Source organism: Bombina bombina, chromosome 4 (genome assembly GCF_027579735.1).
Source record: "Bombina bombina isolate aBomBom1 chromosome 4, aBomBom1.pri, whole genome shotgun sequence".
NCBI lineage: Eukaryota > Metazoa > Chordata > Amphibia > Anura > Bombinatoridae > Bombina > Bombina bombina.
Window position 1 is genome coordinate 780,942,489 of NC_069502.1, and position 23,752 is coordinate 780,966,240.

General features: G+C 41.8%; 1 protein-coding gene across 1 annotated transcript in view; it reads left to right on the top strand.

Moving 5' to 3' along the window:
• NUP133 (nucleoporin 133) overlaps window positions 1-23,752 on the top strand; it is a 750,179-nt gene that overhangs the window by 304,067 nt on the left and 422,360 nt on the right. The window contains exons 13-14 of the mRNA XM_053712280.1: window positions 8,410-8,504; window positions 20,856-21,080. Of these exons, the coding sequence (XP_053568255.1) occupies window positions 8,410-8,504; window positions 20,856-21,080 (320 nt within the window). The remainder of the gene's footprint in view (window positions 1-8,409; window positions 8,505-20,855; window positions 21,081-23,752) is intronic.

Here is a 23,752-nt window from a genome sequence, read left to right on the forward strand (position 1 = left end):
GGGAGAGAATGACTTGGTGAATGGGCCGCTGGATGATTTGTGCCAGTCTGCACCACAACAAATGGCGGTGCATGTGGAAAGAAAGGGGCAGGATATATGGGATAAATGGCAGAAGGAAGATGTGTGCTTGTCTGCACTAGTGTCAGAAGGATCCCAAATTTTGTGTGAGGATGTGAAGTGGCAGACTGACTGTGAGAGAGAGCAGGGGGAGAATGTAGCCCACACTGACAGAAACAGCAGTGCCCCAGAATCCAGAGTGTGTGGGGGAGGAGGGTACAGGATATTCTTTGAAGGAACCCCAGAGTAAGTGTGACATAATGTGGGTGACAGAGACCCCAGAAATCTCCAGCTGTGACCTGTAAGCAGACTGCACAGACTAGGGGACAGAGACTGACCCAGGCTGCAGATGCAGGGGGGAGGAGTACAGAGAAGTGTATTTACACAGCCCACAGTGCCATTCAGCAAATACTCTGACAGGTTTGCAGAGTCCTCAGCAGATAGGACCCACAGTGAAGAAGTGGGGGCAGTTAGGTATAGGAATTCTACTCAGGTGGAGGGGCAAGATCCCTGGGTAGTTAATCGAAAGCTGACAAAACACAATGCAGTCAGAGGGTGTGAAAAGAAACTAGGCTTCAGACACCTCTGCAACCGGGTATGATGTACCATTCAGGGACAAGATTCAAGCCTTATTGGGGGAGGTACCTGCAAAACACAGAGATGCCAATGTCATATTCCTACAAAAACAGTTGCAGGATTCTACTGCCAGAGAGGGAGTGAATGAGATGGGGCAAAATGCTCTTGTACTAACACCCATGAGGCAGAACAAGCTGCATGGGAGGGTCCCTGCAATATATTAAATCAGCTGGGTAAAGCAAATACTGTCATTTTTAAATGGAGGGCATTATGATGGCAAAACTGCTATGTGCAATTTGTCTGGCAATGGCGTTATCACTGCAAGGGGAAGCTCTCTTTGATACGCAGCTGGAGTGGCTTGTGGCCACCTCCCTTTGCACCTCTTATTTGGGGGAGGTGTCATGAATACCTCATGATTTAGATGCTATAGGGTTAATTCTCTTTAGCCTGTGACCTAAAAAAAACCATTTTGTTTTCAAGAAGAAATGTGTCCTGTGTTTGTTTGTATTCCCTTTGAGGTGCCAGGACCCTTATAAATACTTTGTAGTATACACAGAAGATACCTTTATGGCTCAAACTGTCAGCAGAGGGCATGATAGAACACAGAACCTCAATCCAGGAGCTACATTGGAGTCAGTGATAGGACAGACAGCTCTGTACATAGGTGCTTTTATAAAAAATGCAAAAATATATGGTGTTGGGTATCAAAATACTCCTTACTATCTCTAAGTGATTGCCTCTTTGTATATAAGCAATAGATTTACCTAGCAGAAATTATGTGTTCTATTTGTATAAAGTTTTGTGTTTTAACATGTAAAGTTGTTGTTCTTATTAAGCTTTGGCCTTTGTCTAATATTTGAACCACACTACTGAAATAGACTGGTAGTATTAAGACTAGTAGCATTTGTACTGTGATTTTGTTATTTTTTTGCTAAATTGTAATCTGGGGTTCAATTTGTAAGGTTCTGGGTTTTGCTTAAGATTTCCCATATCATATAATCTTAAGTGGTGGCAGCTAGTTATGGTTTTAGTTTAGTGTGGGTGGCATTAAAGGGGAGTAGTGGGCATTTCTTTTATGTCTAGTACAGACTAGAGAGTGTGGTTAACCCTTGCACCCACTGATCTAAGTCACCAGCTTGCCTGGCGTGGCTAGATTGTGACAGTAGAAGGGATCTGATACCCCTTTATGTGCCAAACAAGTGACTGGCACAGGGTTGGTTAACCCTGGTCTTCACAGGTAGGGTGGTAGAAAATAAGCCATTACTCAAAACCAGACATATGCAAGCACAACTTGCACTGACTTGGTGTGGGGAAAAGGTTTTGTGGTCAGATTAGAAAGATTGAGCTTTTTGGTAAATATTTAGAATGCCGTGTTTGGCCAAAATTAAACACTGCCCGTTCCTCAACAGACACTATCCCTACAATGAAGTAAGGTGTTGGCAGCACCATGTATTGTCATAACAGGGCCATGTCTCTCATAAATTTATTTACTTATCGGATGGTCTACATTTTCAAGATCATCTTAAGAATACAGCAGTAAAATCCTCTTATTCTAATGCCTACATGGAATCTGATGAATTAAACTGCTGCACATTTGAAGTACTTCTTTGATGTATGTGAGAAGCCAGATAAATTCTACACTGGGCAGAAATAAACCATTTGGAAATTACTGTGGTCCATCATCCAGGAACATGCAATTAATCCAGCCACTTCAGGATTCGCAAGCATATCCTTGGAGGGGCTACCAGGCTCCTTCATATGTCATGCTCTTTCTGTTGAATTATCTCATCAAATGTTGTGATGATCTGATTTAGTTTTGAGGTCAGATAAGGTTTGATATCTTGAGTCCGCTCACACAGATGGGGAATTTTGTCTTTCACTGCCCCTCTTGGAAATGTATGCATCAAATGCCTTCACAATATATAGGGTTAATGTTTTTTCCATTCTTATACTTCAAGTTCTCTTGGAAATGCAACACAGATCCAGCAAAATATCCTTGCTTTTCTAATCAGACTGGCTGTTGACACTGACGTTACATGTGCTCATGCATTGCAAACAAAGGCAAAATTGCCAATTTGCCAAATTGAAAGTGGGTTATATACATATTGAAATTTATTATTCTAACAGAGATAACTTTATGAAAGCACTATTTTTCTTCTTAAATGGAAAGAGTCCACAGCTGCATTCATTACGTTTGGGTAATGAGAACCTGGCCACCAGGAGGAGGCAAAGATACCCCAGCCAAAGGCTTAAATACTCCTCCCACTTCCCTCATCCCCCAGTCATTCTTTGCCTTTCGTCCCAGGAGTTTAGCAGAGAAGTGTCAGAAGTTTTTATTTTATTTTTTCTATATTAATGTTTCTTATGGAGGGTGCTACTCTTCGACAAGAAACAGGAGTTTTAAGCAGTCCTTTCAGTCTCTTGTCTGAGGGCTTGGGTGAAAGTGAGATTCCGGAGATGCAGTTAGAGCTTCCCCTGCTACACCATCCAGACTCGTATTCACAGCTCCCTTTCAGCACTTGGCGTTGTTGAACTTCGCTTCGCTACCTGCTGTCCTCTCTCAAGTCCATGGCGGAGGCGATGCTACTATTCCTCACACTTGAAGGGCCGTGTTCCTGTTCCACACCGTGGATTCCGGTAAGATCGTTTCATTTACCTTCTCTGATTGCACTGTAACGCATTTGTTAGTTAAAAATCGGGGTCTCAATGGAACTCTAGTATCTTGATTCCAAGATACTAAAGGAGTCCCATTGGTTACTATCTCCTGAGGGGGATTATTGAACAGGGTTTTTTTAAATCATGTTTTTATTATGTGATTTAACCTGCTTATCTGTAGTGTGTTTTCTGGCTCTTGGCTTGGAACATACCGATGATGACACAGGTTCATCAGTTATGTTCCTCAGGCCGTTCAGAGCTCCTTATTCCTCGAGCTCTGGGATTCAGGAGACTGCTGAGCCTTCCGCCTCGGGGGGCCCTGTCCTCTGGGAGGCGAGTTCCCTACCGCTCCCTTCTAATACTACACATGCGGGTAACCCAAGTTATGTCTTTCCCTCCTCAGAGGGGAGTCTGTCCCCCCCCCCCGGAGATGGTGGCGCGTTTTAGTTTCTACACCCTTTTGATGCTGGCTCAACTGCAGAGTCCGGATGTCTGTTCACGATTGTGTTTGTGCCCGATTAGCCCGGGTCTGTGTTTTTTGTTAGACGGGCTCGCCTTAGTGTCTTCCTCAGACACGTTTTTGGGTTACTGGGGGACCCTACCCTTATGGGTTATTGGACTCGGTAGCTTTTTCTTCGAATGACACAGCCTTTTTAGACATGGGGGGGGGATGGTATAATCTCCTAAGTATTGTTATCAAGAGTCTTCCCAGTTTTTGTAGAACTGGTTTCCGTTAGGCGGGTCCTGCTGGCCTTCTGTTCATTGTTTTGGGCGTTAACTTTAGGATTGCCGGTTGTTTTAATTTTGTCCGGTAGGATCATTTTTTTTTTTTTTTTTTTTTTTCTGGTTTCGATGCTCGTAGTTTTGCTTCTATTGAAGTTGTTAGGAACACGTTAGTTCCATGTTAATCTGTTACATATTTTCTGCCTCTCCGAGAGTAGAATAGTCAACTTGGCAGTGGTAACCCTGTTGCGGGCTGGCCCTGCTTGGATTCAGTTCTGCTGTCACACGACTTTTTCAGACACGTGGCAACTATCGGCCTAGCTGGTCTGGTAGGGGCGCCGAATTCTCACAATAATGTTTCTGTTATTTTGCTTCTAGTGAAGCATTTACCAGGACCCGAGTGGTTCTTGGGAGTGTTTTTTTTTTTTTTTTTTATAATTATCTCTCGGGGGACTGGTCAGCGAAAATGCTGCATCTCTCTGTTCCCACTTTTTGGGGAGTTGGAGTATTCCTTCCACGTGGTGCGAAGGATAGATACCCTAGCGCCTTTTTGTCCGCCTGTTAGGGTGGGTTTTAGCCTTTTGGAGGCTTGGAAATGTGTCCTTTTAGGACTTGTTCCGTTGGGGGTCTCTGGTTTTGTGACCTTCAGGACTATCTCTGTTTCTCCTTGGGGATGAGTCACCTTCGGGGATCTGGTTCCCTTCGGGAGTTGGGGGTCTCTGGTTTTGTGACCTTCAGGACTATCTCTGTTTTTCCTTGGGGATGGGTCACCTTCGGGGATCTGGTTCCCTTCGGGAGTTATTTTGTTCCTCTTAAGGAAATCTGACAGTGTAGTCTGGCGATCTTTAGGTCCTAATGACCTTTCTCATGTGGTTTATGGATTGCTTTTAACCACATATTTTTCCCCTATGGTTTATCCTGAGGAGTATAGAGTCCTGCAGTGTTCTGTGGGTAGCTTTTCCTCACTGTCCTCTTGTTTCTGGAGTTCGTGACTAGCTGGAAGGCTAGATCAGCCTGCTATACTCTGAAGGTGCTCTGCATCGTGGTAACCTTATGGGTTACAGTTTCGATCCCCGGGAGGTGTGTTCAGCCTTCCCTCCTTCGGGTAGTTTTATGAGGTGGCGCTTGATCCCTGGTAGGGGATTAGCTGTGCTGGTCAAGCACATTCGTGTTCATATCGCTTGGTTGTATAATTATCAAGCGTCTTTGTACTTCCTTGAGAGTCCTTGCTACTTTAAGAGCATTGGTCTTCTGTGAAGAGGACCTTTTGGATTGGGACTTGCAGAGCTCTTGCTCTTGTTATACGGCTTCGTCCAGATGTTCCCTGGGAGGTTTATCGGTCTCTCGGACCAGGGATTCTCTTCCTGCATGATGGTTTAGTTTAACCTTTTTAGGACACAGGGGACTTACTCTGATCTTCCGGTTGTCGAGGAGTTGTTCTCGGCTCCTTCTTTGGATCCCGCCGTGGGTTGTTACCGGATGTAAGATCCTGGGTCGTACCTGGGAGTTCAGCGTTCCAGGTTCCTCGGCCTTCGTCCTTGTTCTGGCTTTTTCTTTGGGGCAGCTTTTTAGGATCCGGGTAGCTGTTGTTCCCTTGGGTCAGCCGCCTGTTGTCCCTTGTCAGTGGCGGTTCCGGCTTCACAGGGGAACGGTTGCAAGGGCAAGGTTTTTATTTCCGCGCCTGATAGGCGCGCTGACTCGATGGGGTTTTCACTGAGGGACTCTTCTGTGATACAGTGGAGTGACCTTGTTTCTCCCGGTTTCTTCCTTGACACTCCTGTTCCTTGGGCAGATGTCTCTCGATGCTCTCGTTTCTGGGGGTCCACTATGTCTTTCTCTCCTCTCTTCGGAGGTGTAGTTCCTTTGTGAGAGCTCTCCGGTGGGTGGGAGGTTGAAGCAGTTTTCTTCGGTTTGGACAATGGTCAACTTCTGTTGTTCTTTCCTAACTGGGCTCTTGGCCGATGTTGAGACTTTAGTTCATTGGCTCACGAGTTCTCTTTGGATCTCGTGCCTTCTCGAGTGTCTGTAGATGGAGTAGCTGTGTCTACTCGGTTACCTTGCTTCCCTGCTCAGATCTGCCATTTGTTTGGGCTGGTCCGGCTGGGGTACGATCTGAGATTGGTTGTTTGTTTGCAGGTCTTTGTGCTAGTGGATTTCTGGTTAGTCAGACGCATTAGTTGCCTGGTGGCTGCCTCTCTGTCCGGGAGGGTGGGCAATTTGGTATTTGCTTTGTTGGCAGTTTTCCTTGCTGATGTCTCAAATTGTACCAATGACGGTGAGTTTCTGGAATCAGGCATTTTTTACTGGGTTCCTACCGTATCCTCATTACTCGGTTCCAATGTCGAGGGCTTGGTTTTCAGCTGCCATTTTTTATGCTTTTGTAGATCCTTGGGCTCTTATTGTCTACAGGAGATGGTTCTTTTAGAGTATATTTTATACCCTTTGGGTATACTGTTGGCTTCCCTTACCAGTTTCTTTTTGAGGGATTTGGGTATTTGTACTAGTACAGGGAGCGTGGGACTGCCTATGGGGCAACGGTCCTTATGGTACAGTGTTGGTTCAGTGAGTCTGCTTGGGATCTCTGGTTGGACTTCGGACTATGAGTCTGTGTCCTTGGGGGCCTTTTTCACTCTTAATTTTCTGCCCGGCTCTGAAGAAGCGGGGTTTGGGATGGTTTGTGTTTTTCTGGCTTGGTGCCCTCAGAATGGGCCGCCTAATGTACCCTCCCCTTTTGGCATTCAGTGTCCTCTTTAGCTTGGGTATTGTTTTCCCAAAAGTAATGAATGCAGCTGTGGACTCTTTCCATTTAAGAAGGAAAACATAAATTATGCTTACCTGATAGTTTTCTTTTCTTCTAATGGAAAGAGTCCACAGCTCCCCACCCGTAATTTTATGTGGGGCGTCCTTATTTTATTCTGGCACCTTTCTCCCTGTTATTTCTTCTACTGTTCCTTGTTCCTCAGGAGAATGACTGGGGGATGAGGGAAGTGGGAGGAGTATTTAAGCCTTTTGCTGGGGTGTCTTTGCCTCCTCCTGGTGGCCAGGTTCTTATTTCCCAAAAGTAATGAATGCAGATGTGAACTCTTTCCATCAGAAGAAAAGAAAATGATCAGGTAAGCATGATTTATGTTTTTAACAAAATCCTATTGTTAATAAAATGCATATTCCATTATGATGTTACTCCTATTATGGGGACCCCAGCATGTAGCTCCTTCCCCAACACCAGAGCTTGCCTCCCAAATGAGGCAGTCATGAGGCCCAGGCAGTCATGAGGCCCAGGCAGTCATGTGATCACTGTGATAGTGAATTACAGTGATCATAGTTACTCTACAAAACAGTAACCATAAGGGGGAGCGACCCAGCGGCGGGGAGGGAGGAGGATTGAGAGGTGGGATTGGGATGAAGGACAGGACCCTATGCTAAAGGAACAAAGTTTAGATGAGAGAGAAAGGCATGGGATGCTACACAAAATGTCAAATCAGATTGGGGAGGGGGCCTACAGAATGATCACAATGAAGCGGGAGGGTGAGGGGGGGATCACTACTCTACAGCAAAAACTATTAAATACATTTTTTTTTAAAATATTCTAAACTTGGTACTTGTAGACATGTAAGAAAATTAAGGTTCTTTTTAAAAATTTTGGAGTCTGGAATACCTTTTGTTGCCTGGATTATATCTTTGGACTTGGCAGGTCCTACATTCCGTGCCCCACAAGCCTAGGAATTGGTGTGCTGTTTTCCAAACCCTTTTTTAATATTTGTAGACATGTGCCAGCACCTAATATGGCCACCACTAGTGGGAGGTAGGAGGGAGGATTGAGGAGGCATCCCTACACTGTATAGAGGAAAAAAATCATAATAAAAAAGCCCTAAACTGCATACTAGCAGACTCTGCCAGTACCTAAGATGGTGGTAAGGAGTGTGTGGGCGGAGGGAGGAGAACGGTTTGGAAGGGAGATGGGGGAGTTTTAAGTGTGGGGAACCCCTGCATTACAATACTATTACTATTATCACCTAACTAATTAATCCCTTCACTGCCAGGAATTTAAGAAGTGTGATGAATAGCTGTAATTAGCAGCCTTTTAGTTGCAAAGCCATGTATTGATAGCTATATATAATTCCAAAGGCTTTATTTCTGTTCAAATTGAGTAATCGCAAAAATGCTAAAAATTCTCTGTTTTTTTGGGCATTTTTGTGTCTCAAATTCCTGGTACTGAAGTGTGTGTGTGTGGGGGGGAATTAAATTTAAAGACATACTAAAATGTTATTTCTCCACATTTTACAATCTTATAATGTCACTGTTTCGTGTTTTTGAGAAATTACACTTGTTTCAAAGACTTTAAAAAAAAAATACTGTATAAACTTTTCCTTATGTCTCTGTAAATGTGTTTCTTCACAGAGGCAGTTGGATTTAGCAATAACTCTCTAATCCTGTTGCATCAACTAGAAGACAAGATGAAGGCACATAACTTCTTTTTGGAGTTTCTTCATCAGGTAAGTAAACTACTTATTGTTTATTTTTGTTTAAAAAGATAGATAATGCCTTTTATAACCCATTCCACAGTTTTGCATAACCAACATGGTTATATTTCATTCATGTAATTGGCAAGAGTCCATGAGCTAGTGATGTATGGGATATACAATCCTACCAGGAGGGGCAAAGTTTCCCAAACCTCAAATGCCTATAAATACAGCCCTCACCACACCCACAATTCAGTTTTACAAACTTTTCCTCCTATGGAGGTGGTGAAGTAAGTTTTCTATGTTGACATGTGCTTCTCAGCATTTTGAATCCTGATTCCTCTCAGAGTACAGCGAATGTCAGAGGGACGTGAAGAGAGTATCACCTATTGAATGCAATGATTTTCCTAATGGGGGTCTATTTCATAGGTTCACTGTTATCGGTCGTAGAGATTCATCTCCTACCTCCCTTTTCAGATCGACAATATACTCTCATATACCATTACCTCTACTGATAACTGTTTCAGTACTGGTTTGACTATCTGCTATATGTGGATGGGTGTCTTTTTTGGTAAGTATGTTTTTTATTACTTAAAGGGCCATGAAACCCACATTTTTTCTTTCATAATTTAGAAAGAGAATGTAATTTTAAACATCTTTCTAAATTACTTATATTATCTAATTTGTTTTATTCTCTTGATATTCTTTGCTGAAAAGCATATCTAGATATGCTCATTAGCTGCAGATTGGTTGCTGCACATAGAAGCCTTGTGTGATTGGCTCACCATGTGCATTGCTTTTTCTTCAACTAAGGATATCTAAAAAAATTAAGCAAAATAAATAGAAGTAAATTGTAATGTTTAAATTTCTATTCTCTATCTGAATCATGAAATCATGAAAGAAAGATTTTGGGTTTAGTGGCCCTTTAAGACACCCCAGCTATGGTTTGGCACTTTATGCATTTATATAAAGTTCTAAATATATGTATTGTACTTATATTTGCCATGAGTCAGGTTCATGTATTTCCTTCTGCAGACTGTTAGTTTCATATTTAGGGAAAATAAACATATTAAGAACTATTTTTCTTACCTGATGTTTAGTCTTTTTTTCAATTGACTTTTTCTTGCAAATTGCGGGCAGTACTAGGCCCGCGGGTGCGCCAAATGCTAGACTTTATTGCGTCCTTTTTGGCGCGAAAAGTACGTCAGTTGACACAAGTTCGTCATTTCCGGCGTCTTAGTTGACGCCGAAGCCTTTCACACAGTTGCGCCGTTAGTGACGCAAGTGTGTCATTTCCGGATATTGTTGGCGCCAAAAAAATTTCAGTTACGTTGTGCGTCATACTTGGCGACAAATTTTTTCATTAATTTAATACCCCATTGCTATTTGCCTCTGGCCTTTTTCTATGTCAGAGGGCTATGCTATTTGCATTTTTCCCCTTTCTGAAACTGTCATATAAGGGAATTGACACATTTTGCTTTATATGTTGTTTTTTAGTTTACATTTTGCAAGATGTCTCAATCTGATCCTGCCTCAGAAGTATCTGTTGGAACTTTGCTGCCTGATGTCGGTTCTACTTAAGCTAAGTGCATTATATTTCCGAATGTCATTGTATTGGTTATCGTAATAAACTTTTACATGCAGATATTGTGTCCATCAGTAAATAGTACATTTCCTGTTGTTCCTTCAACTTCTAATGTACATGTTATACCTATGAAATTTAAAGAATTTACTGATTCTATTCAGAAGGCTTTGTCTGCTATTCTGCCTTCTAATTAATATAAAGGTCTTTTAAAACTTCTCATAAGGTTGATTAAATTTCAAATGACCGACAACATAACGAATTATCCTCTTCTGATGAGGATCTATCTGATTCAGGAGATCTTTCCTCAGATATTGACACTAACAAATCTACTTATTTAAAATGAAGTACTTTCGTTCTTTGTTAAAGAAGTGTTAATTATTTTGGATATCGTGGAAACTAATCCTCTTGATATTAGAACTAATAAATTCTGTTTTTAAACCTCCTGTGGTTACTCCAGAGGTTTTTTTCTGTTCCTGATGCTATTTCTGTTATGATTTCTAAGGAATGGAATTAGCCGGGTACTTATTTTATTCCTTCAAGGTTTAAAAAATTGTATCCTTTTACCTGCAATTTCTATAGAGTTTTGGGAAAAGATCCTCATAGTTGACCTCTATTCCTATGGAAGATAGTACTTAAGTTCCTTTAGATAGGAAACTTAAATCTTATCTAATGAAAGCTTATTTATATTCAGGTCATCTCAGGCCTGCAATTTCTTTGGCTGATGTTGCAGCTGCATCATCATTTTTGTTGGAGATTTAGCGCAACAAGAGTTGAATTCTGATTTATCTAGTATTGTTCGCTTACTGCAACATACTAATCAGTTCTGATGCCATTTTTTATATCATCGAGATTGATGTTAGATCTATGTCTTTAGCTATTTTTAGCTACAAGAGTTTTGAGGCTTAAATCTTGTAATGCTGATATGACTTTTTAATTCTAGATTGCTATCTCTTTCTTTCCAAAGTAATAAGAGACCTAAGGGTAAATGTAAAGCTTCTAAATCGTTTTTGTTCTTTTTGTCAAATAAGGAACAAAACCCTAATCCTTCCCTATGGAATCTGTTTCCAATTGGAAACCTTCATTAAATGGAATAAATCCAACCCATTTAAGAAACCAAAAAAACAGCCCCTAAGTCCGCATGAAGGTGCGACTTTCATTCCAGCTCAGCTGGTAGGGGGCAGATTAAGGTTTTTTTCAAGAATGTTTTGGATAAAATCAGTCCAAAATCAATGGTTTCAGACTATTGTCTCTCAGGGGTTTCGAATAGGATTCTGAGTAAATCCTCCTGTGAGAAGATTTTTTTTCTCTCATGCATCCCAGCAAATCCAGTTAAAGCTCAGGCTTTCCTGAAGTGTGTTTCAGACCTGGAGTTTCTGGGGTAGTCATGCCAGTTCCTTTTTAGGGACAAGGTCTGGGGTTTTTTCAAATCTATTCATTGTCCCAAAGAAGGAAATTTCATTCAGACCAATTCTGTATCTGAAAAATTTGAATCGTTATATAAGAGTACCAATTTTTCAAATGGTGACTTTAAGGATTGTTCTGCCTTTTATTCAGCAAGGACATTTTAGGTCCACAATGGATTGCAGGATGTATACCTTCATATTCCGATTCATTCAGATCATTATCAGTTCCTGAGATTCTCTTTTCTCTTGTAAGATGTATCGAGTCCACGGATTCATCCTTACTTGTGGGATATTCTCCTTCCCAACAGGAAGTGGCAAAGAGAGCACCCACAGCAGAGCTGTCTATATAGCTCCTCCCTTAGCTCCACCCCCAGTCATTCTCTTTGCCTACTCTAAGAAACTAGGAAGGGCAGAGCGAGTGTAGTGACAAAAATGTTAGTTTTTTATTTCTCAAGCAAAAGTTAATTTTAATTGGTACCGGTGTGTACTATTTACTCTCTGGCAGAAAAGGGATGAAGATTTCTGCAAGGAGGATGATGATCTTAGCACTTTGTAATTAAGATCCACTGCTGTTCTCACAAGGGCTGAAGAGTACAGGAAAACTTCAGTTTGGGGGAACGGTTTGCATGCTAAGCTGCATATGAGGTATGTTCAGTCTATATTTTTTCTAGACAGACTGTGTTAATTCTAGAAAAGGCTGGCAATATCCCCATGAGGGAAGGGTAAGCTGTATTCAGACACTTGGATAGGAATTTCAGCTTGCTTGAAGGGCTCATAAGTTACTGGTGACACTGTTAGGAAAAAACGTTTTTGTTTGTTCAGTAAATGATGCAATTATAACGTTTTTTTGAAGGGACTTAAGGAGTCATTGTGGCTTGTTTTAGGTTTTTTTTAACCCACATGGTTAATTAAGAGACACTCAGGTGTTTTTTCTAATAGGCCTCAAAACATCGAGTGAGGTGGGAGGGGCCTATTTTTACGCCTCAGTTGCGCAGTTTCTTTTCCTTAGAGACATCCAACTGCTTCTCCAGTGGTTCCTGCTGTGTTTGAGGGCTGTAAAGGAGGTTTTTTCCCCACAAATCGTTCTGAAGGGTAGGTAGGTGCCACAGCAGAGCTTGTGGCAAGGTGCTGAAAGTCTTTTTTACCGGTTTTGACGTTTTTTCAATCCGGTTTTGCCATTAAGGGGTTAATTGTTTATTTGCATAGCTGTGCAAAGTTAATAAGGCTGTAAGATACTACTGTAAAAATTTCGTTAAGTTTACTGCTTTTTTACACTGTTTTGCAGAACTTGTGCAGCTTTTTTTCTCTTAAAGGCACAGTACCGTTTTATTTCTAAGTTTTATTTACTTTGATTACAGTGTTTTCCAAGCTTGCTTGTTACATTACTAGCCTGTTAAACATGTCTGACACCAATATGTTTGAAAGCTATTGCGGAACCCCCTCTTAGAATGTGTCCCAATTGTACTGATATGTCTATAAATTATAAAGAACATATATTTGCACTTAAATATAGAGCAATAGATGATTCTCAGTCAGACGTAAATGAGAGTTCGCCATCTAGCTCTCCCCAAGTGTCACAACCAGTAACGCCTGCACAAGTGACGCCAAGTACCTCTAGTGCGTCGAATTCATTTACTTTACAAGACATGGCCACAGTTATGAATACAACCCTCACAGAGGTTTTATCCAAACTGCCTGGTTTACAAGGAAAGCGGGAAAATGCTGAGCCGTCTCATGCTTTAGTAGCCGTATCCGATATGCCCTCACAAAGCTCTGAAGGGGTGAGGAATTTGTTATCTGAGGGAGAAATTTCTGATTCAGGAAAGATGCTTCCTCAGACAGATTCTGATATGACGGCCTTTAAATTTAAGCTTGAACACCTCCGCTTATTGCTTAGTGAGGTATTAGCAACTCTAGATGATTGTGACCCTATAGTGGTCCCAGAGAAATTGTGTAAAATGGATAAATACTTAGAGGTTCCTGTTTACACTGATGTTTTTCCAGTCCCTAAGAGGATTGTGAATATTATTGCTAAGGAGTGGGATAGACCAGGTATTCCGTTCACTCCCCCTCCTGTTTTTAAGAAAATGTTTCCCATATATGACACCATAAGGGACTCATGGCAGACTCCACTAAGGTGGAGGGAGCTATTTCTACTCTGTCTAAGCGTACAACTATACCTATTGAAGACAGTTGTGCTTTCAGAGATCCTATGGATAAAAAATTAGAGGGTCTCTTGAAGAAAATTTTTGTTGTTCAAGGTTTTTCTCTCCAACCTATTGCGTGCATTGTTCCTGTAACGACTGCAGCTGCTTTCTGGTTTGAGGCTCTAGAGGAGGCTCTTCAAATGGAGACTCCATTAGAGGAGATTATGGACAGAATTAAGGCCCTTAAGTTGGCTAATTCTTTTATTACAGATGCCGCATTTCAACTGGCTAAATTAGCGGCAAAGAATTCAGGTTTTGCCATTTTATCATGCAGGGCGTTATGGCTTAAGTCCTGGTCTGCTGATGTGTCATCTAAATCTAAACTTTTGAACATTCCTTTCAACGGTAAGACCCTATTCGGGCCTGTTCTGAAAGAGATTATTTCAGACATCACTGGAGGGAAAGGTCATGCCCTCCCTCAGGATAGATCAAATAAGATGAGGACCAAACAGAATAATTTTCGTTCCTTTCGGAACTTTAAGAGTGGTCCCGCTTCAGCTTCCTCTACTGCAAAGCAAGAGGGGAATTTTGCCCAATCCAAGTCAGTCTGGAGACCTAACCAGGCTTGGAACAAGCGTAAACAGGCCAAGAAGCCTGCAGCTGCTCCTAAAACAGCATGAAGCGGTAGCCCCCGATCCGGGACCGAATCTAGTAGGGGGCAGACTCTCTCTCTTCGCTCAGGCTTGGGCGAGAGATGTTCACGATCCCTGGGCTTTAGAAATTGTGTCCAGGGATATCTTCTGGAATTCAAAGACTCCCTTCCAAAGGGGAGATTTCACATTTCTCGATTGTCTGTAAACCAGACAAAGAGAGAGGCGTTCTTACGCTGTGTAGAAGACCTACATACCATGGGGGTGATCCGCCCAGTCCCAATAGAGGAACAGGGGGCTAGGGTTTTATTCAAACCTGTTTGTGGTTCCCAAAAAAGAGGCAACTTTCAGACCAATCTTGGATCTCAAAATTCTAAACAAGTTCCTCAAGGTTCCATCATTCAAGATGGAGACTATTCGGAATATTCTACCTCTGTTCCAGGAGGGTCAATATATGACTACCGTGGGCTCACGGGTGGAAGGTGAGCATAAAAAAGAGTTCTCTCTTCCCTCTTACAAGAGTTTCCTTCCTAGGGACTCTGATAGACTCGGTAGAAATGAAAATATTTCTGACGGAGGTCAGAAAATTAAAACTCTTAATCACTTGCCTAGCTCTTCATTCCATTCCTCGGCCATCAGTGGCTCAGTGTATGGAGGTAATCGGACTCATGGTAGCGGCAATGGACATAGTTCCTTTTGCCCGCCTACACCACAGACCACTGCAACTATGCATGCTCAAGCAGTGGAATGGGGATTATGCAGATTTATCTCCTCAACTGCATCTGGACCAGGGGACCAGAGAGACTCTTCTCTGGTGGTTGTCTAAGGACCACCTGTCTCAGGGAATGTGTTTCCGCAGGCCAGAGTGGCTCATTGTAATGACAGATACCAGCCTGCTAGGCTGGGGTGCAGTCTGGAACTCCATGAAAGCACAGGGCTTATGGTCTCAGGAGGAAGCTCTCCTCCCGATAATACGCTTCAGGCGTGGCCTCAGCTTGCTGCGGCCAAATTCATCAGGTTTCAGTCGGACAACATCACGACTGTGGCTCATATCAATCATCAAGGAGGAACAAGGAGTCCTCTAGCGATGATGGAGGTAGCCAAAATAATCCGGTGGGCAGAGGATCACTCTTGCCATCTCTCAGCAATCCACATCCCAGGGGTAGAGAACTGGGAGGCGGATTTTCTAAGTCGTCAGACTTTTCATCCGGGGCAGTGGGATCTCCATCCGGAGGTATTTGGCCAGCTGATTCAGCTATGGGGCACACCAGAATTGGATCTGATGGCGTCTCGTCAGAATGCCAAACTTCCTTGTTACGTGTCCAGGTCCCGGAATCCCAAGGCGTTACTGATAGATGCTCTAGTAGTGCCTTGGTCCTTCAATCTGGCCTATGTATTTCCACCGTTTCCTCTCCTCCCACGTCTGGTTGCCAGAATCAAGCAGGAGAGAGCTTCGGTAATTCTGATAGCACCTGCGTGGCCACGCAGGATTTGGTATGCAGACCTAGTGGACATGTCCTCTGTTCCACCGTGGACTCTGCCAATGAGGCGGGACCTTCTAATCCAAGGTCCGTTCACGCATCCAAATCTAATTTCTCTGCGTCTGACTGCTTGGAGATTGAACGCCTGATTCTATCAAAGCGTGGTTTCTCTCAGTCGGTCATTGATACCCTGATTCAGGCTAGAAATCCTGTCACCAGGAAGATCTATCATAAGATTTGGCGCAAATATCTTTATTGGTGTGAATCCAAAGGTTACTCGTGGAGTAAGATTAGGATTCCTAGAATATTGTCTTTCCTCCAAGAAGGTTTGGAGAAGGGATTATCTGCTAGTTCCTTAAAAGGACAAATATCTGCTTTGTCTATTCTACTACACAAACGTCTGGCAGATGTCCCAGACGTTCAAGCATTTAGTCAGGCTTTGGTCAGAATCAAGCCTGTATTTAAACCTGTTGCTCCGCCATGGAGCCTAAACTTAGTAAAGTTCTTCAAGGGGTTCCATTTGAACCTATGCATTCCATAGATATTAAGCTTCTATCTTGGAAAGTTTTGTTTTTAGTAGCTATCTCTTCGGCTTGAAGAGTTTCTGAGCTATCTGCTTTACAATGTGATTCCCCTTACCTTGTTTTCCATGCAGATAAGGTGGTTTTGCGTACCAAACCTGGGTTTCTTCCTAAGGTTGTTTCTAATAAGAATATCAATCAAGAGATTGTGGTTCCTTCTCTGTGTCCTAATCCTTCATCTAAGAAGGAACGTCTGTTACACAATCTTGATGTGGTTCGTGCTTTAAAGTTCTACTTACAAGCAACTAAAGATTTCCGTCAAACATCTTCTTTGTTTGTTGTTTATTCTGGTAAACGGAGAGGTCAAAGGGCTACGGCTACCTCTTTCCTTTTGGCTGAAAAACATCATCCGTTTGGCCTATGAGACTGCTGGACAGCAGCCTCCTGAAAGAATTACTGCTCATTCTACTAGAGCTGTGGCTTCCACATGGGCTTTTAAAAATGAGGCTTCTGTTGAACAGATTTGTAATGCGGCGACTTGGTCTTCGCTTCATACTTTTTCCAAATTTGATACTTTTGCTTCTTCGGAGGCTATTTTTGGGAGAAAGGTTCTACAAGCAGTGGTGCCTTCCGTTTAAGGTCCCTGACTTGTCCCTCCCTTCATCCGTGTCCTAAGGCTTTGGTATTGGTATCCCACAAGTAAGGATGAATCAGTGGACTCGATACATCTTACAAGAGAAAACATAATTTATGCTTACCTGATAAATTTATTTCTCTTGTGATGTATCGAGTCCACGGCCCGCCCTGTTTTTTTAAGACAGGCATATATATTTTTATTTTTAAAACTTTCAGTCACCACTGCACCCTATAGTTTCTCCTTTTTCTTCCTAGCCTTCGGTCGAATGACTGGGGGGTGGAGCTAACGAAGGAGCTATATAAACAGCTCTGCTGTGGGTGCTCTCTTTGCCACTTCCTGTTGGGAAGGAGAATATCCCACAAGTAAGGATGAATCCGTTGACTTGATACATCACAAGAGAAAAAAATTTATCAGGTAAGCATAAATTATGTTTTCTAGACGAGCGTTACCAATTCGTTGCTTTTCCGTTTGGATTAGCAAACCGCTCAAAGAATCTTTTTTAAAGGTTCTTGGTGCCCTCCTTTATGGAAACCAGAGAGCAGGGTATTGCGGTGTTTCCTTATTTGGACGATATCTTGGTACTAGCTCAGTCTTTCCGTTCTGCAGAATCTCACACTAATCAACTAGTGTTTCTACGGAAACATGGTTGGACGATCAATTTTCAAAAAAGTTTGATTCCTCATTCAAGGGTCACCTTTTTAGGATTCCAGATAGATTCAGTGTCCATGACTCTGTCTCTAACAGACAAGAGACGTTTGAAAGTGGTTGCAGCCTGTCGGCACCTTCAGTCTGTCACTCCCTTCAGTGGTTATGTGCATGGAAAATTTAGGTCTCATGAATGCAGCATTGGATGCGATTCCTTTTGCTCGTTCTCACATGAGACCTCTCCAGCTTTGTTTGCTGAATCCATGGTGCAGGAATTATACAAAGATATCACAATTAATATCCATAAATCCCAATGTTTTACACACTCTGACGTGACGGTAAGTCACCAGCGTTTAGTTCAAGGGGCTTCTTTGTTCGGGTAACCTGGACTATGATCTATACAGATCCAAGTCTTTCAGGTTGGGGAGCTGTTTGGGGTTCTTTGACAGCACAAGGGGTTTGGAAATTTTAAGAGGCGAGATTACCAATCAATATTTTAGAACTCCGTGCAATTCTCAGAGCTCTTCAGTTTTGGCCTCTGTTGAAGAGAGAACTGTTCATTTATTTTAAAACAGACAATATCACATACAGTGGCATTTGTCAATCAGCAGGGTGGGACTCACAGTCCACAAGCTATGAAGAAGTATCTTGGATACTTGCTTGGGCGGAATACAGTTCCTGTCTATTTTCTGCGGTGCATATCCCAGGTATAGATATTGGGAGGCGGATTATCTCAGCCGTCAGACTTTACATACTGTGGAGTGGTTCCTCCAACCAGATGTGTTTTCTCAGACTGTTCAGATATGGGGTCTTCTACAGATAGATCTGATGGCCTCTCATCTAAACAAGAAACTTCCCTGATGCCTGTCCAGGTTCAGGGTTTTTCAGGCGCTGACACTTCCTTGGTGTTGTGAACCTGCTTATGTTTTCCCGCCTCTAGTTCTTCTTCCAAGAGTGATCTCCAGAATCATCATGGAACAATCATTTGTGTTGCTGGTGGCTCCAGTATGGCCTCACAGGTTTTGGTATGTGGGTCTTGTTCGGATGTCCAGCTTCCATCCTTGGCCACTTCTGTTAAGGCCGGACCTACTGTCTCAAGGTCCGTTTTTCCATCAGATTTTCAATTCATTAAATTTGAAGGTATGGAAATTGATCGCTTAGTGCTCAGTCATAGAGGTTTCTCTGACTCAGTGATTAATACTATGTTACAAGTTAGTAATTCTGTCTCTTGAAAGATTTATTATCGAGTTTGGAAGACTTAAATTTCATGGTGTTGTTCTTATAAATCGTCTTGGCATTCTTTTAGAGTTGCAAGAATTTTACAGTTTCTTGAGGATGGTTTGGATAAGGTTTTGTCTGAAAGTTCTTTGAAGGGACAAATCTCTGCTCTTTCTGTTTTATTCACTGACAGATTGCTAAACTTCTTGATATTCACTGTCTTGTACAGGCTTTAGTTCGTATTTAAGCCTGTAATTAAATCAATCTCTCCTCCTTGGAGTCTTAATTTGGTTTGGAGGGCTTTACAGACTCCTCCATATTGAGCCTATGCATTCTTTGGACATTTAACTACTTTCTTGGAAAGTGTTGTTCCTTTTGGCCATCTCTTCTGCTAGAAGAGTTTCTGAGCTATCTGCTCTTTCTTGTGAATCTCCTTTTCTGATTTTCATCAGGATAAGGCGGTTTTGTGGACTTCATTTAAATTTTTTCCTAAGGTTGTGAATTCTAACAACATTAGTAGAGTAATTGTTGTCCCTTCCTTGTGTCCTAATCCTAAGAATTCTTTGGAAAGATTCTTACATTCTTTGGATGTGGTGAGAGCTTTGAAATATTATATTGAAGCTACTTAAGATTTCAGGAAGACTTCTAGTCCATTTGTTATATTTTCTGGTCCTAGGAAAGGTCAGAAAACTTCTGCTATTTCCTTGGTTAAAGCTTTTGATTCTTCAAGCTTATTGGAGTCGGATCAGGCCCCCCTCACAGAATTACAGCTCATTCTACTAGATCAGTCTCCGCTTCGTGGGCTTTTAAGAATGAAGCTTCAGTTGATCAAATTTGCAAAGCTGCAACTTGGTCTTCTTTATATACATTTACTAAATTCTACCGTTTTGATTTATTTGCTTCTTCAGAAGCAGTTTTTGGTAGAAAAGTTCTTCAGGCAGCTGTTTCAGTTTGATTGTTCTGCTGATGTTTTAAGTTTTTCTTGTCATTTAAAGAATAAACTTATATTTTGGGTTGTGGATTATTTTTTCAGCGGAAAATGGCTGTTGTTCATTTTTATCCCTCCCTCTCTAGTGACTCTTGCGTGTAGTTCCACATCTTGGGTATTGATATCCCATACGTCACTAGCTCGTGGACTCTTGCCAATTACATGAAAGAAAACATAATTTATGTAAGAATTTACTTGATAAATTCATTTCTTTCATATTGGCAAGAGTCCATGAGGCCCACTCTTCTTATGGTGGTTATGATTTTTTTGTATAAAGCACAATTATTTCCAAATTCCTTTGTTGATGCTTTTTACTCCTTTCTTTATCACCCCACTACTTGGCTATTTGTTAAACTGAATTGTGGGAGTGGTGAGGGGTGTATTTATAGGCATTTTGAGGTTTGGGAAACTTTGCCCCTCCTGGTAGGAATGTATATCCCATACATCACTAGCTCATGGACTCTTGCCAATATGAAAGAAATTATTGTATCGGGTAAATTCTTACATAAATTATGTTTTATGCTTTTTACCTATGTGATTACCTTGCATTTCAACCTCTGCAGACTGCCCCCTTATTTCAATTCTTTTGACAGACTTGCATTTTAGCCAATCAGTGCCCTCTCATAAGTAAGTCCACGGGCGAGAGCACAATGTTATCTAAATGGTAACTAACGCCCTCTATTTGGGAAAAACTTTTAAATGCATTCAGATAAGAGGTGGCTTTCTAGGGCTTAGAAATTAGCATATGAGCCTACCAGTGTTCCCTCTAAGGCCAGTTTTGTGTGCAGCCCAGTAGTGAAACAGTTAATAAGAGAACCATACCTTACTGTCTGCATTGTGCAGTGTTTGGTAATTGCAGGGTGTGGTTACCTAATTAACTGCTTCACTGCTGGGCCGCACACAAAACTGGCCTTAGAGGGAACACTGGAGCCTACCTAGGTTTAGCTTTTAACTAAGAATACCAAGATACAAAGCAAATTTGATGATAAAAGTAAATTGGAAAGTTGTTTAAAATGACATTCCCTATCTGAACCATGAAAGCTTAATTGTTACTAGACTATCCCTTTAAAAGTTCCTTATTATTATGTTTTTTTTGTTTTTTTAACTAGGTTGGGCTCTTCAGTCGTTTGAGCACCTGTGAAACGAGAGGACTCACCATGGCAACTCGACTGCTGCTCTGTGAGCATGCAGAAAAACTATCTGCTGCAATCGTTCTTAAGAACCACCACTCTAAACTTCCTGCACTTGTTAACTCTGCCATACAGCTTGCCTTAAACAAACGAATGTGCACTATTCCTCAGAACTTGACTGCTGCAGATGTGTACTTTAGAGAGGTATCTGCATTATATTCTTGATATGAGTGATCAATATAAATTTGGGCGGTTGCATAAATATTTTTCTGTGTAATTTAATAATTGCTTTTAATAGAAATAGTATTTGTTTATACTATATATATATATATATATATATATATATATATATATATATATATATATATATATATATATAGTTATAAGTATCACACACATTTACTTTTTTAGGTTTCTCAGCTATCTTATTAACGCCATGATGCATCATATATTTAGTACCAAATAATTTAAATACTATGCCAAGGCTACTTAAAGGGATAGAAAGGTCAAAAATTGATATGCTGTGAGGGCCCATGCACCAGAGTCAACAGTGGTTTCTATGGCACCAATTAAGTCTTCAGACATAATTACATACGACTGCCAGCTGTCTTAGTAGGCATGGTCTTTGAATACTTGTACACGGCCCTCAGAGCATATTTGCGTATGTTGCTGATACACAGTAATAACTTTTACTAAAGGCATTTGTGCTAATGTAAGCATATTGCAAAAATGTTTCCAATTTAAGATTGAAATGCAGACAGATTTCAGTTTTGACTTTTCTATCCTTTTAACATTTGTTGCACCGCTTATAAAAAATATGCTACGTATGTTTTTGACAATAAGTATATTAAATCCTATGCCATTTGCAAGTAGAATCAAAAGAAAAGAGTATTTTCCTTCCTAAGATTGGGAGAGTCCACAGCTTCATTCCTTATTTTTGGGAAATAAAACACCTGGCCACCAGGAGAAGGCAAAGACACCCCAGCCAAAGGCTTAAATATCCCTCCCACTTCCTCATTACCCCAGTCATTCTTTGCCTTTCCTCACGTTAGGAGTTGGCAGAGAAGTGTCTGAAGATTCAGAGAGTCCTGAAAAAGGGTATCTGCCCTTCGAGATAGGACTGGATTTTTAAGTAGTCATTTCAACCTCTCGGTGAAAGTATTGATGAAAGTTAGTCTGGAGATGCAGGGAAAGTTTTTCTGTGACACCATCCAGACTACTGCTAACAGCTCCTAAGCAATCAGTGTTGATAAGTTTCTCTGCCTCCTTGCTCTCACTCAAGTCCATGTCAGGACTGCTGCTATAAGACTGTAACACTTGAGTCTGTGTTCTGTTCCACAGCATGGATCCTGGAGGTAAGATTGTTTCAATTTTTACACATAAAACGCTATAACAGGGTTACAGTGGGGCTTCTTTATACCTTGATAAGATCCAACATGAGGAGAGTGTTTCCTCCGTTAACTGTCTGGGTCTAGGAGGTGGTGAGTGCCCCAGCCATTGGGAGTATAAAGGTGCAGTTTTCTATAATAAAAAATGTTTTTATTTGTGTCGTCCTGTGGGTATAACCTGAGCTATGGAGGACTCTGACATGTTAGAAGGTACTCCTTCTGTATTAAATCATATCTGTTTATATTGTGACGAGGCCGTGGTTTTCCTGCCCACTCAATTATGTTCCACATGTCTTAACACCATTAAAAGTCTAAGACAGGAGCACTGTTCCCTCTAAGACCAGTTTTGTGTGCGACCCAGCAGTGAAACAGTTAATTAAGTAACCACACCCTGCAATTGGCAAACATTTCACAATGCAGACTGGAAGGTATGGTTCTCTTAATAACTGTTTCACTGCTGGGCCGCACACAAAACTGGCCTTAGAGGGAACACTGGACAGGAGACAAGCCTGCTAAGGCTCTTAGTCCCTCTGAGCCGTCTGTTTCTCAGGACTTGGTGTCCCCTGAGATTACTACCCTTGCTACATTATCCACTCCACATGCAGTTCCCCGTAGCACATCCTCCATCCGGAGGGGGCCTTCTTCCAGCAGATTTTGCCACGCAGTTAAACGGCAGTGTCGGCGGACATCAGTGCATTACCTCGCTCTAACAAACGCAAGAGAAAGGTTAAACATAGCTCTCCTGACCCGGAGTTATCTAAATATTTATTGGATTTAGCTATTATGTTATCCGATGATGAGTTAACCTCTGTAGCTTCAGAGGGTGAACTTCCTGGGTCGGAGTCCTTAGCGTCTAAGCCTCCTGCTGCGGAGGAACCGTCCTTTAGATTTAATATTGAGCACTTGCGTTTTTTGTTAAAGGAGGTTCTGTCTACGTTAGAGGTTCTAGAGGCCGTGCTGCCTGAAGAACCTATGATACCTAAATTGGACAGAGTTTACGAAGACAGAAAAGTTCTTATGAATTTTCCTGTGCCGGTTAAGACGAACATGCAAATTATTTGCCTAAATGCAATGGCCTCTGGCTTTGCAGTCCTAGCCCGCCGGCCGCTCTGGTTGAAGTCTTGGTCTACGGATATGATGTCCAAGTCCAGACTCCTTCATCTTCCCTTCAAGGGAAAGATTTTATTTGGTCCAGGCCTGGACTCCATTATTTCTACAGTTAACGGAGGCAAGGGTGCCTTCCTTCCGCAAGATAAGAAGAACAAGTCTAAGGGACGACAATCTTCTAATTTTCGTTCTGACAAATCCCAACAACAACAATCCTCCTCCAAGCCCGAGCAATCCCAAGAGTACTTGGAAGCCGACTCAGACCTGTAATAAATCCAAGCAGAATAAGAAGCCCGCCAAAAACAAATAGATATGAAGGGGGCGGCCCCCGATCCAAGATCAGATCGTATAGGGGGCAGACTGTCGTTTTTTTCAGACGCC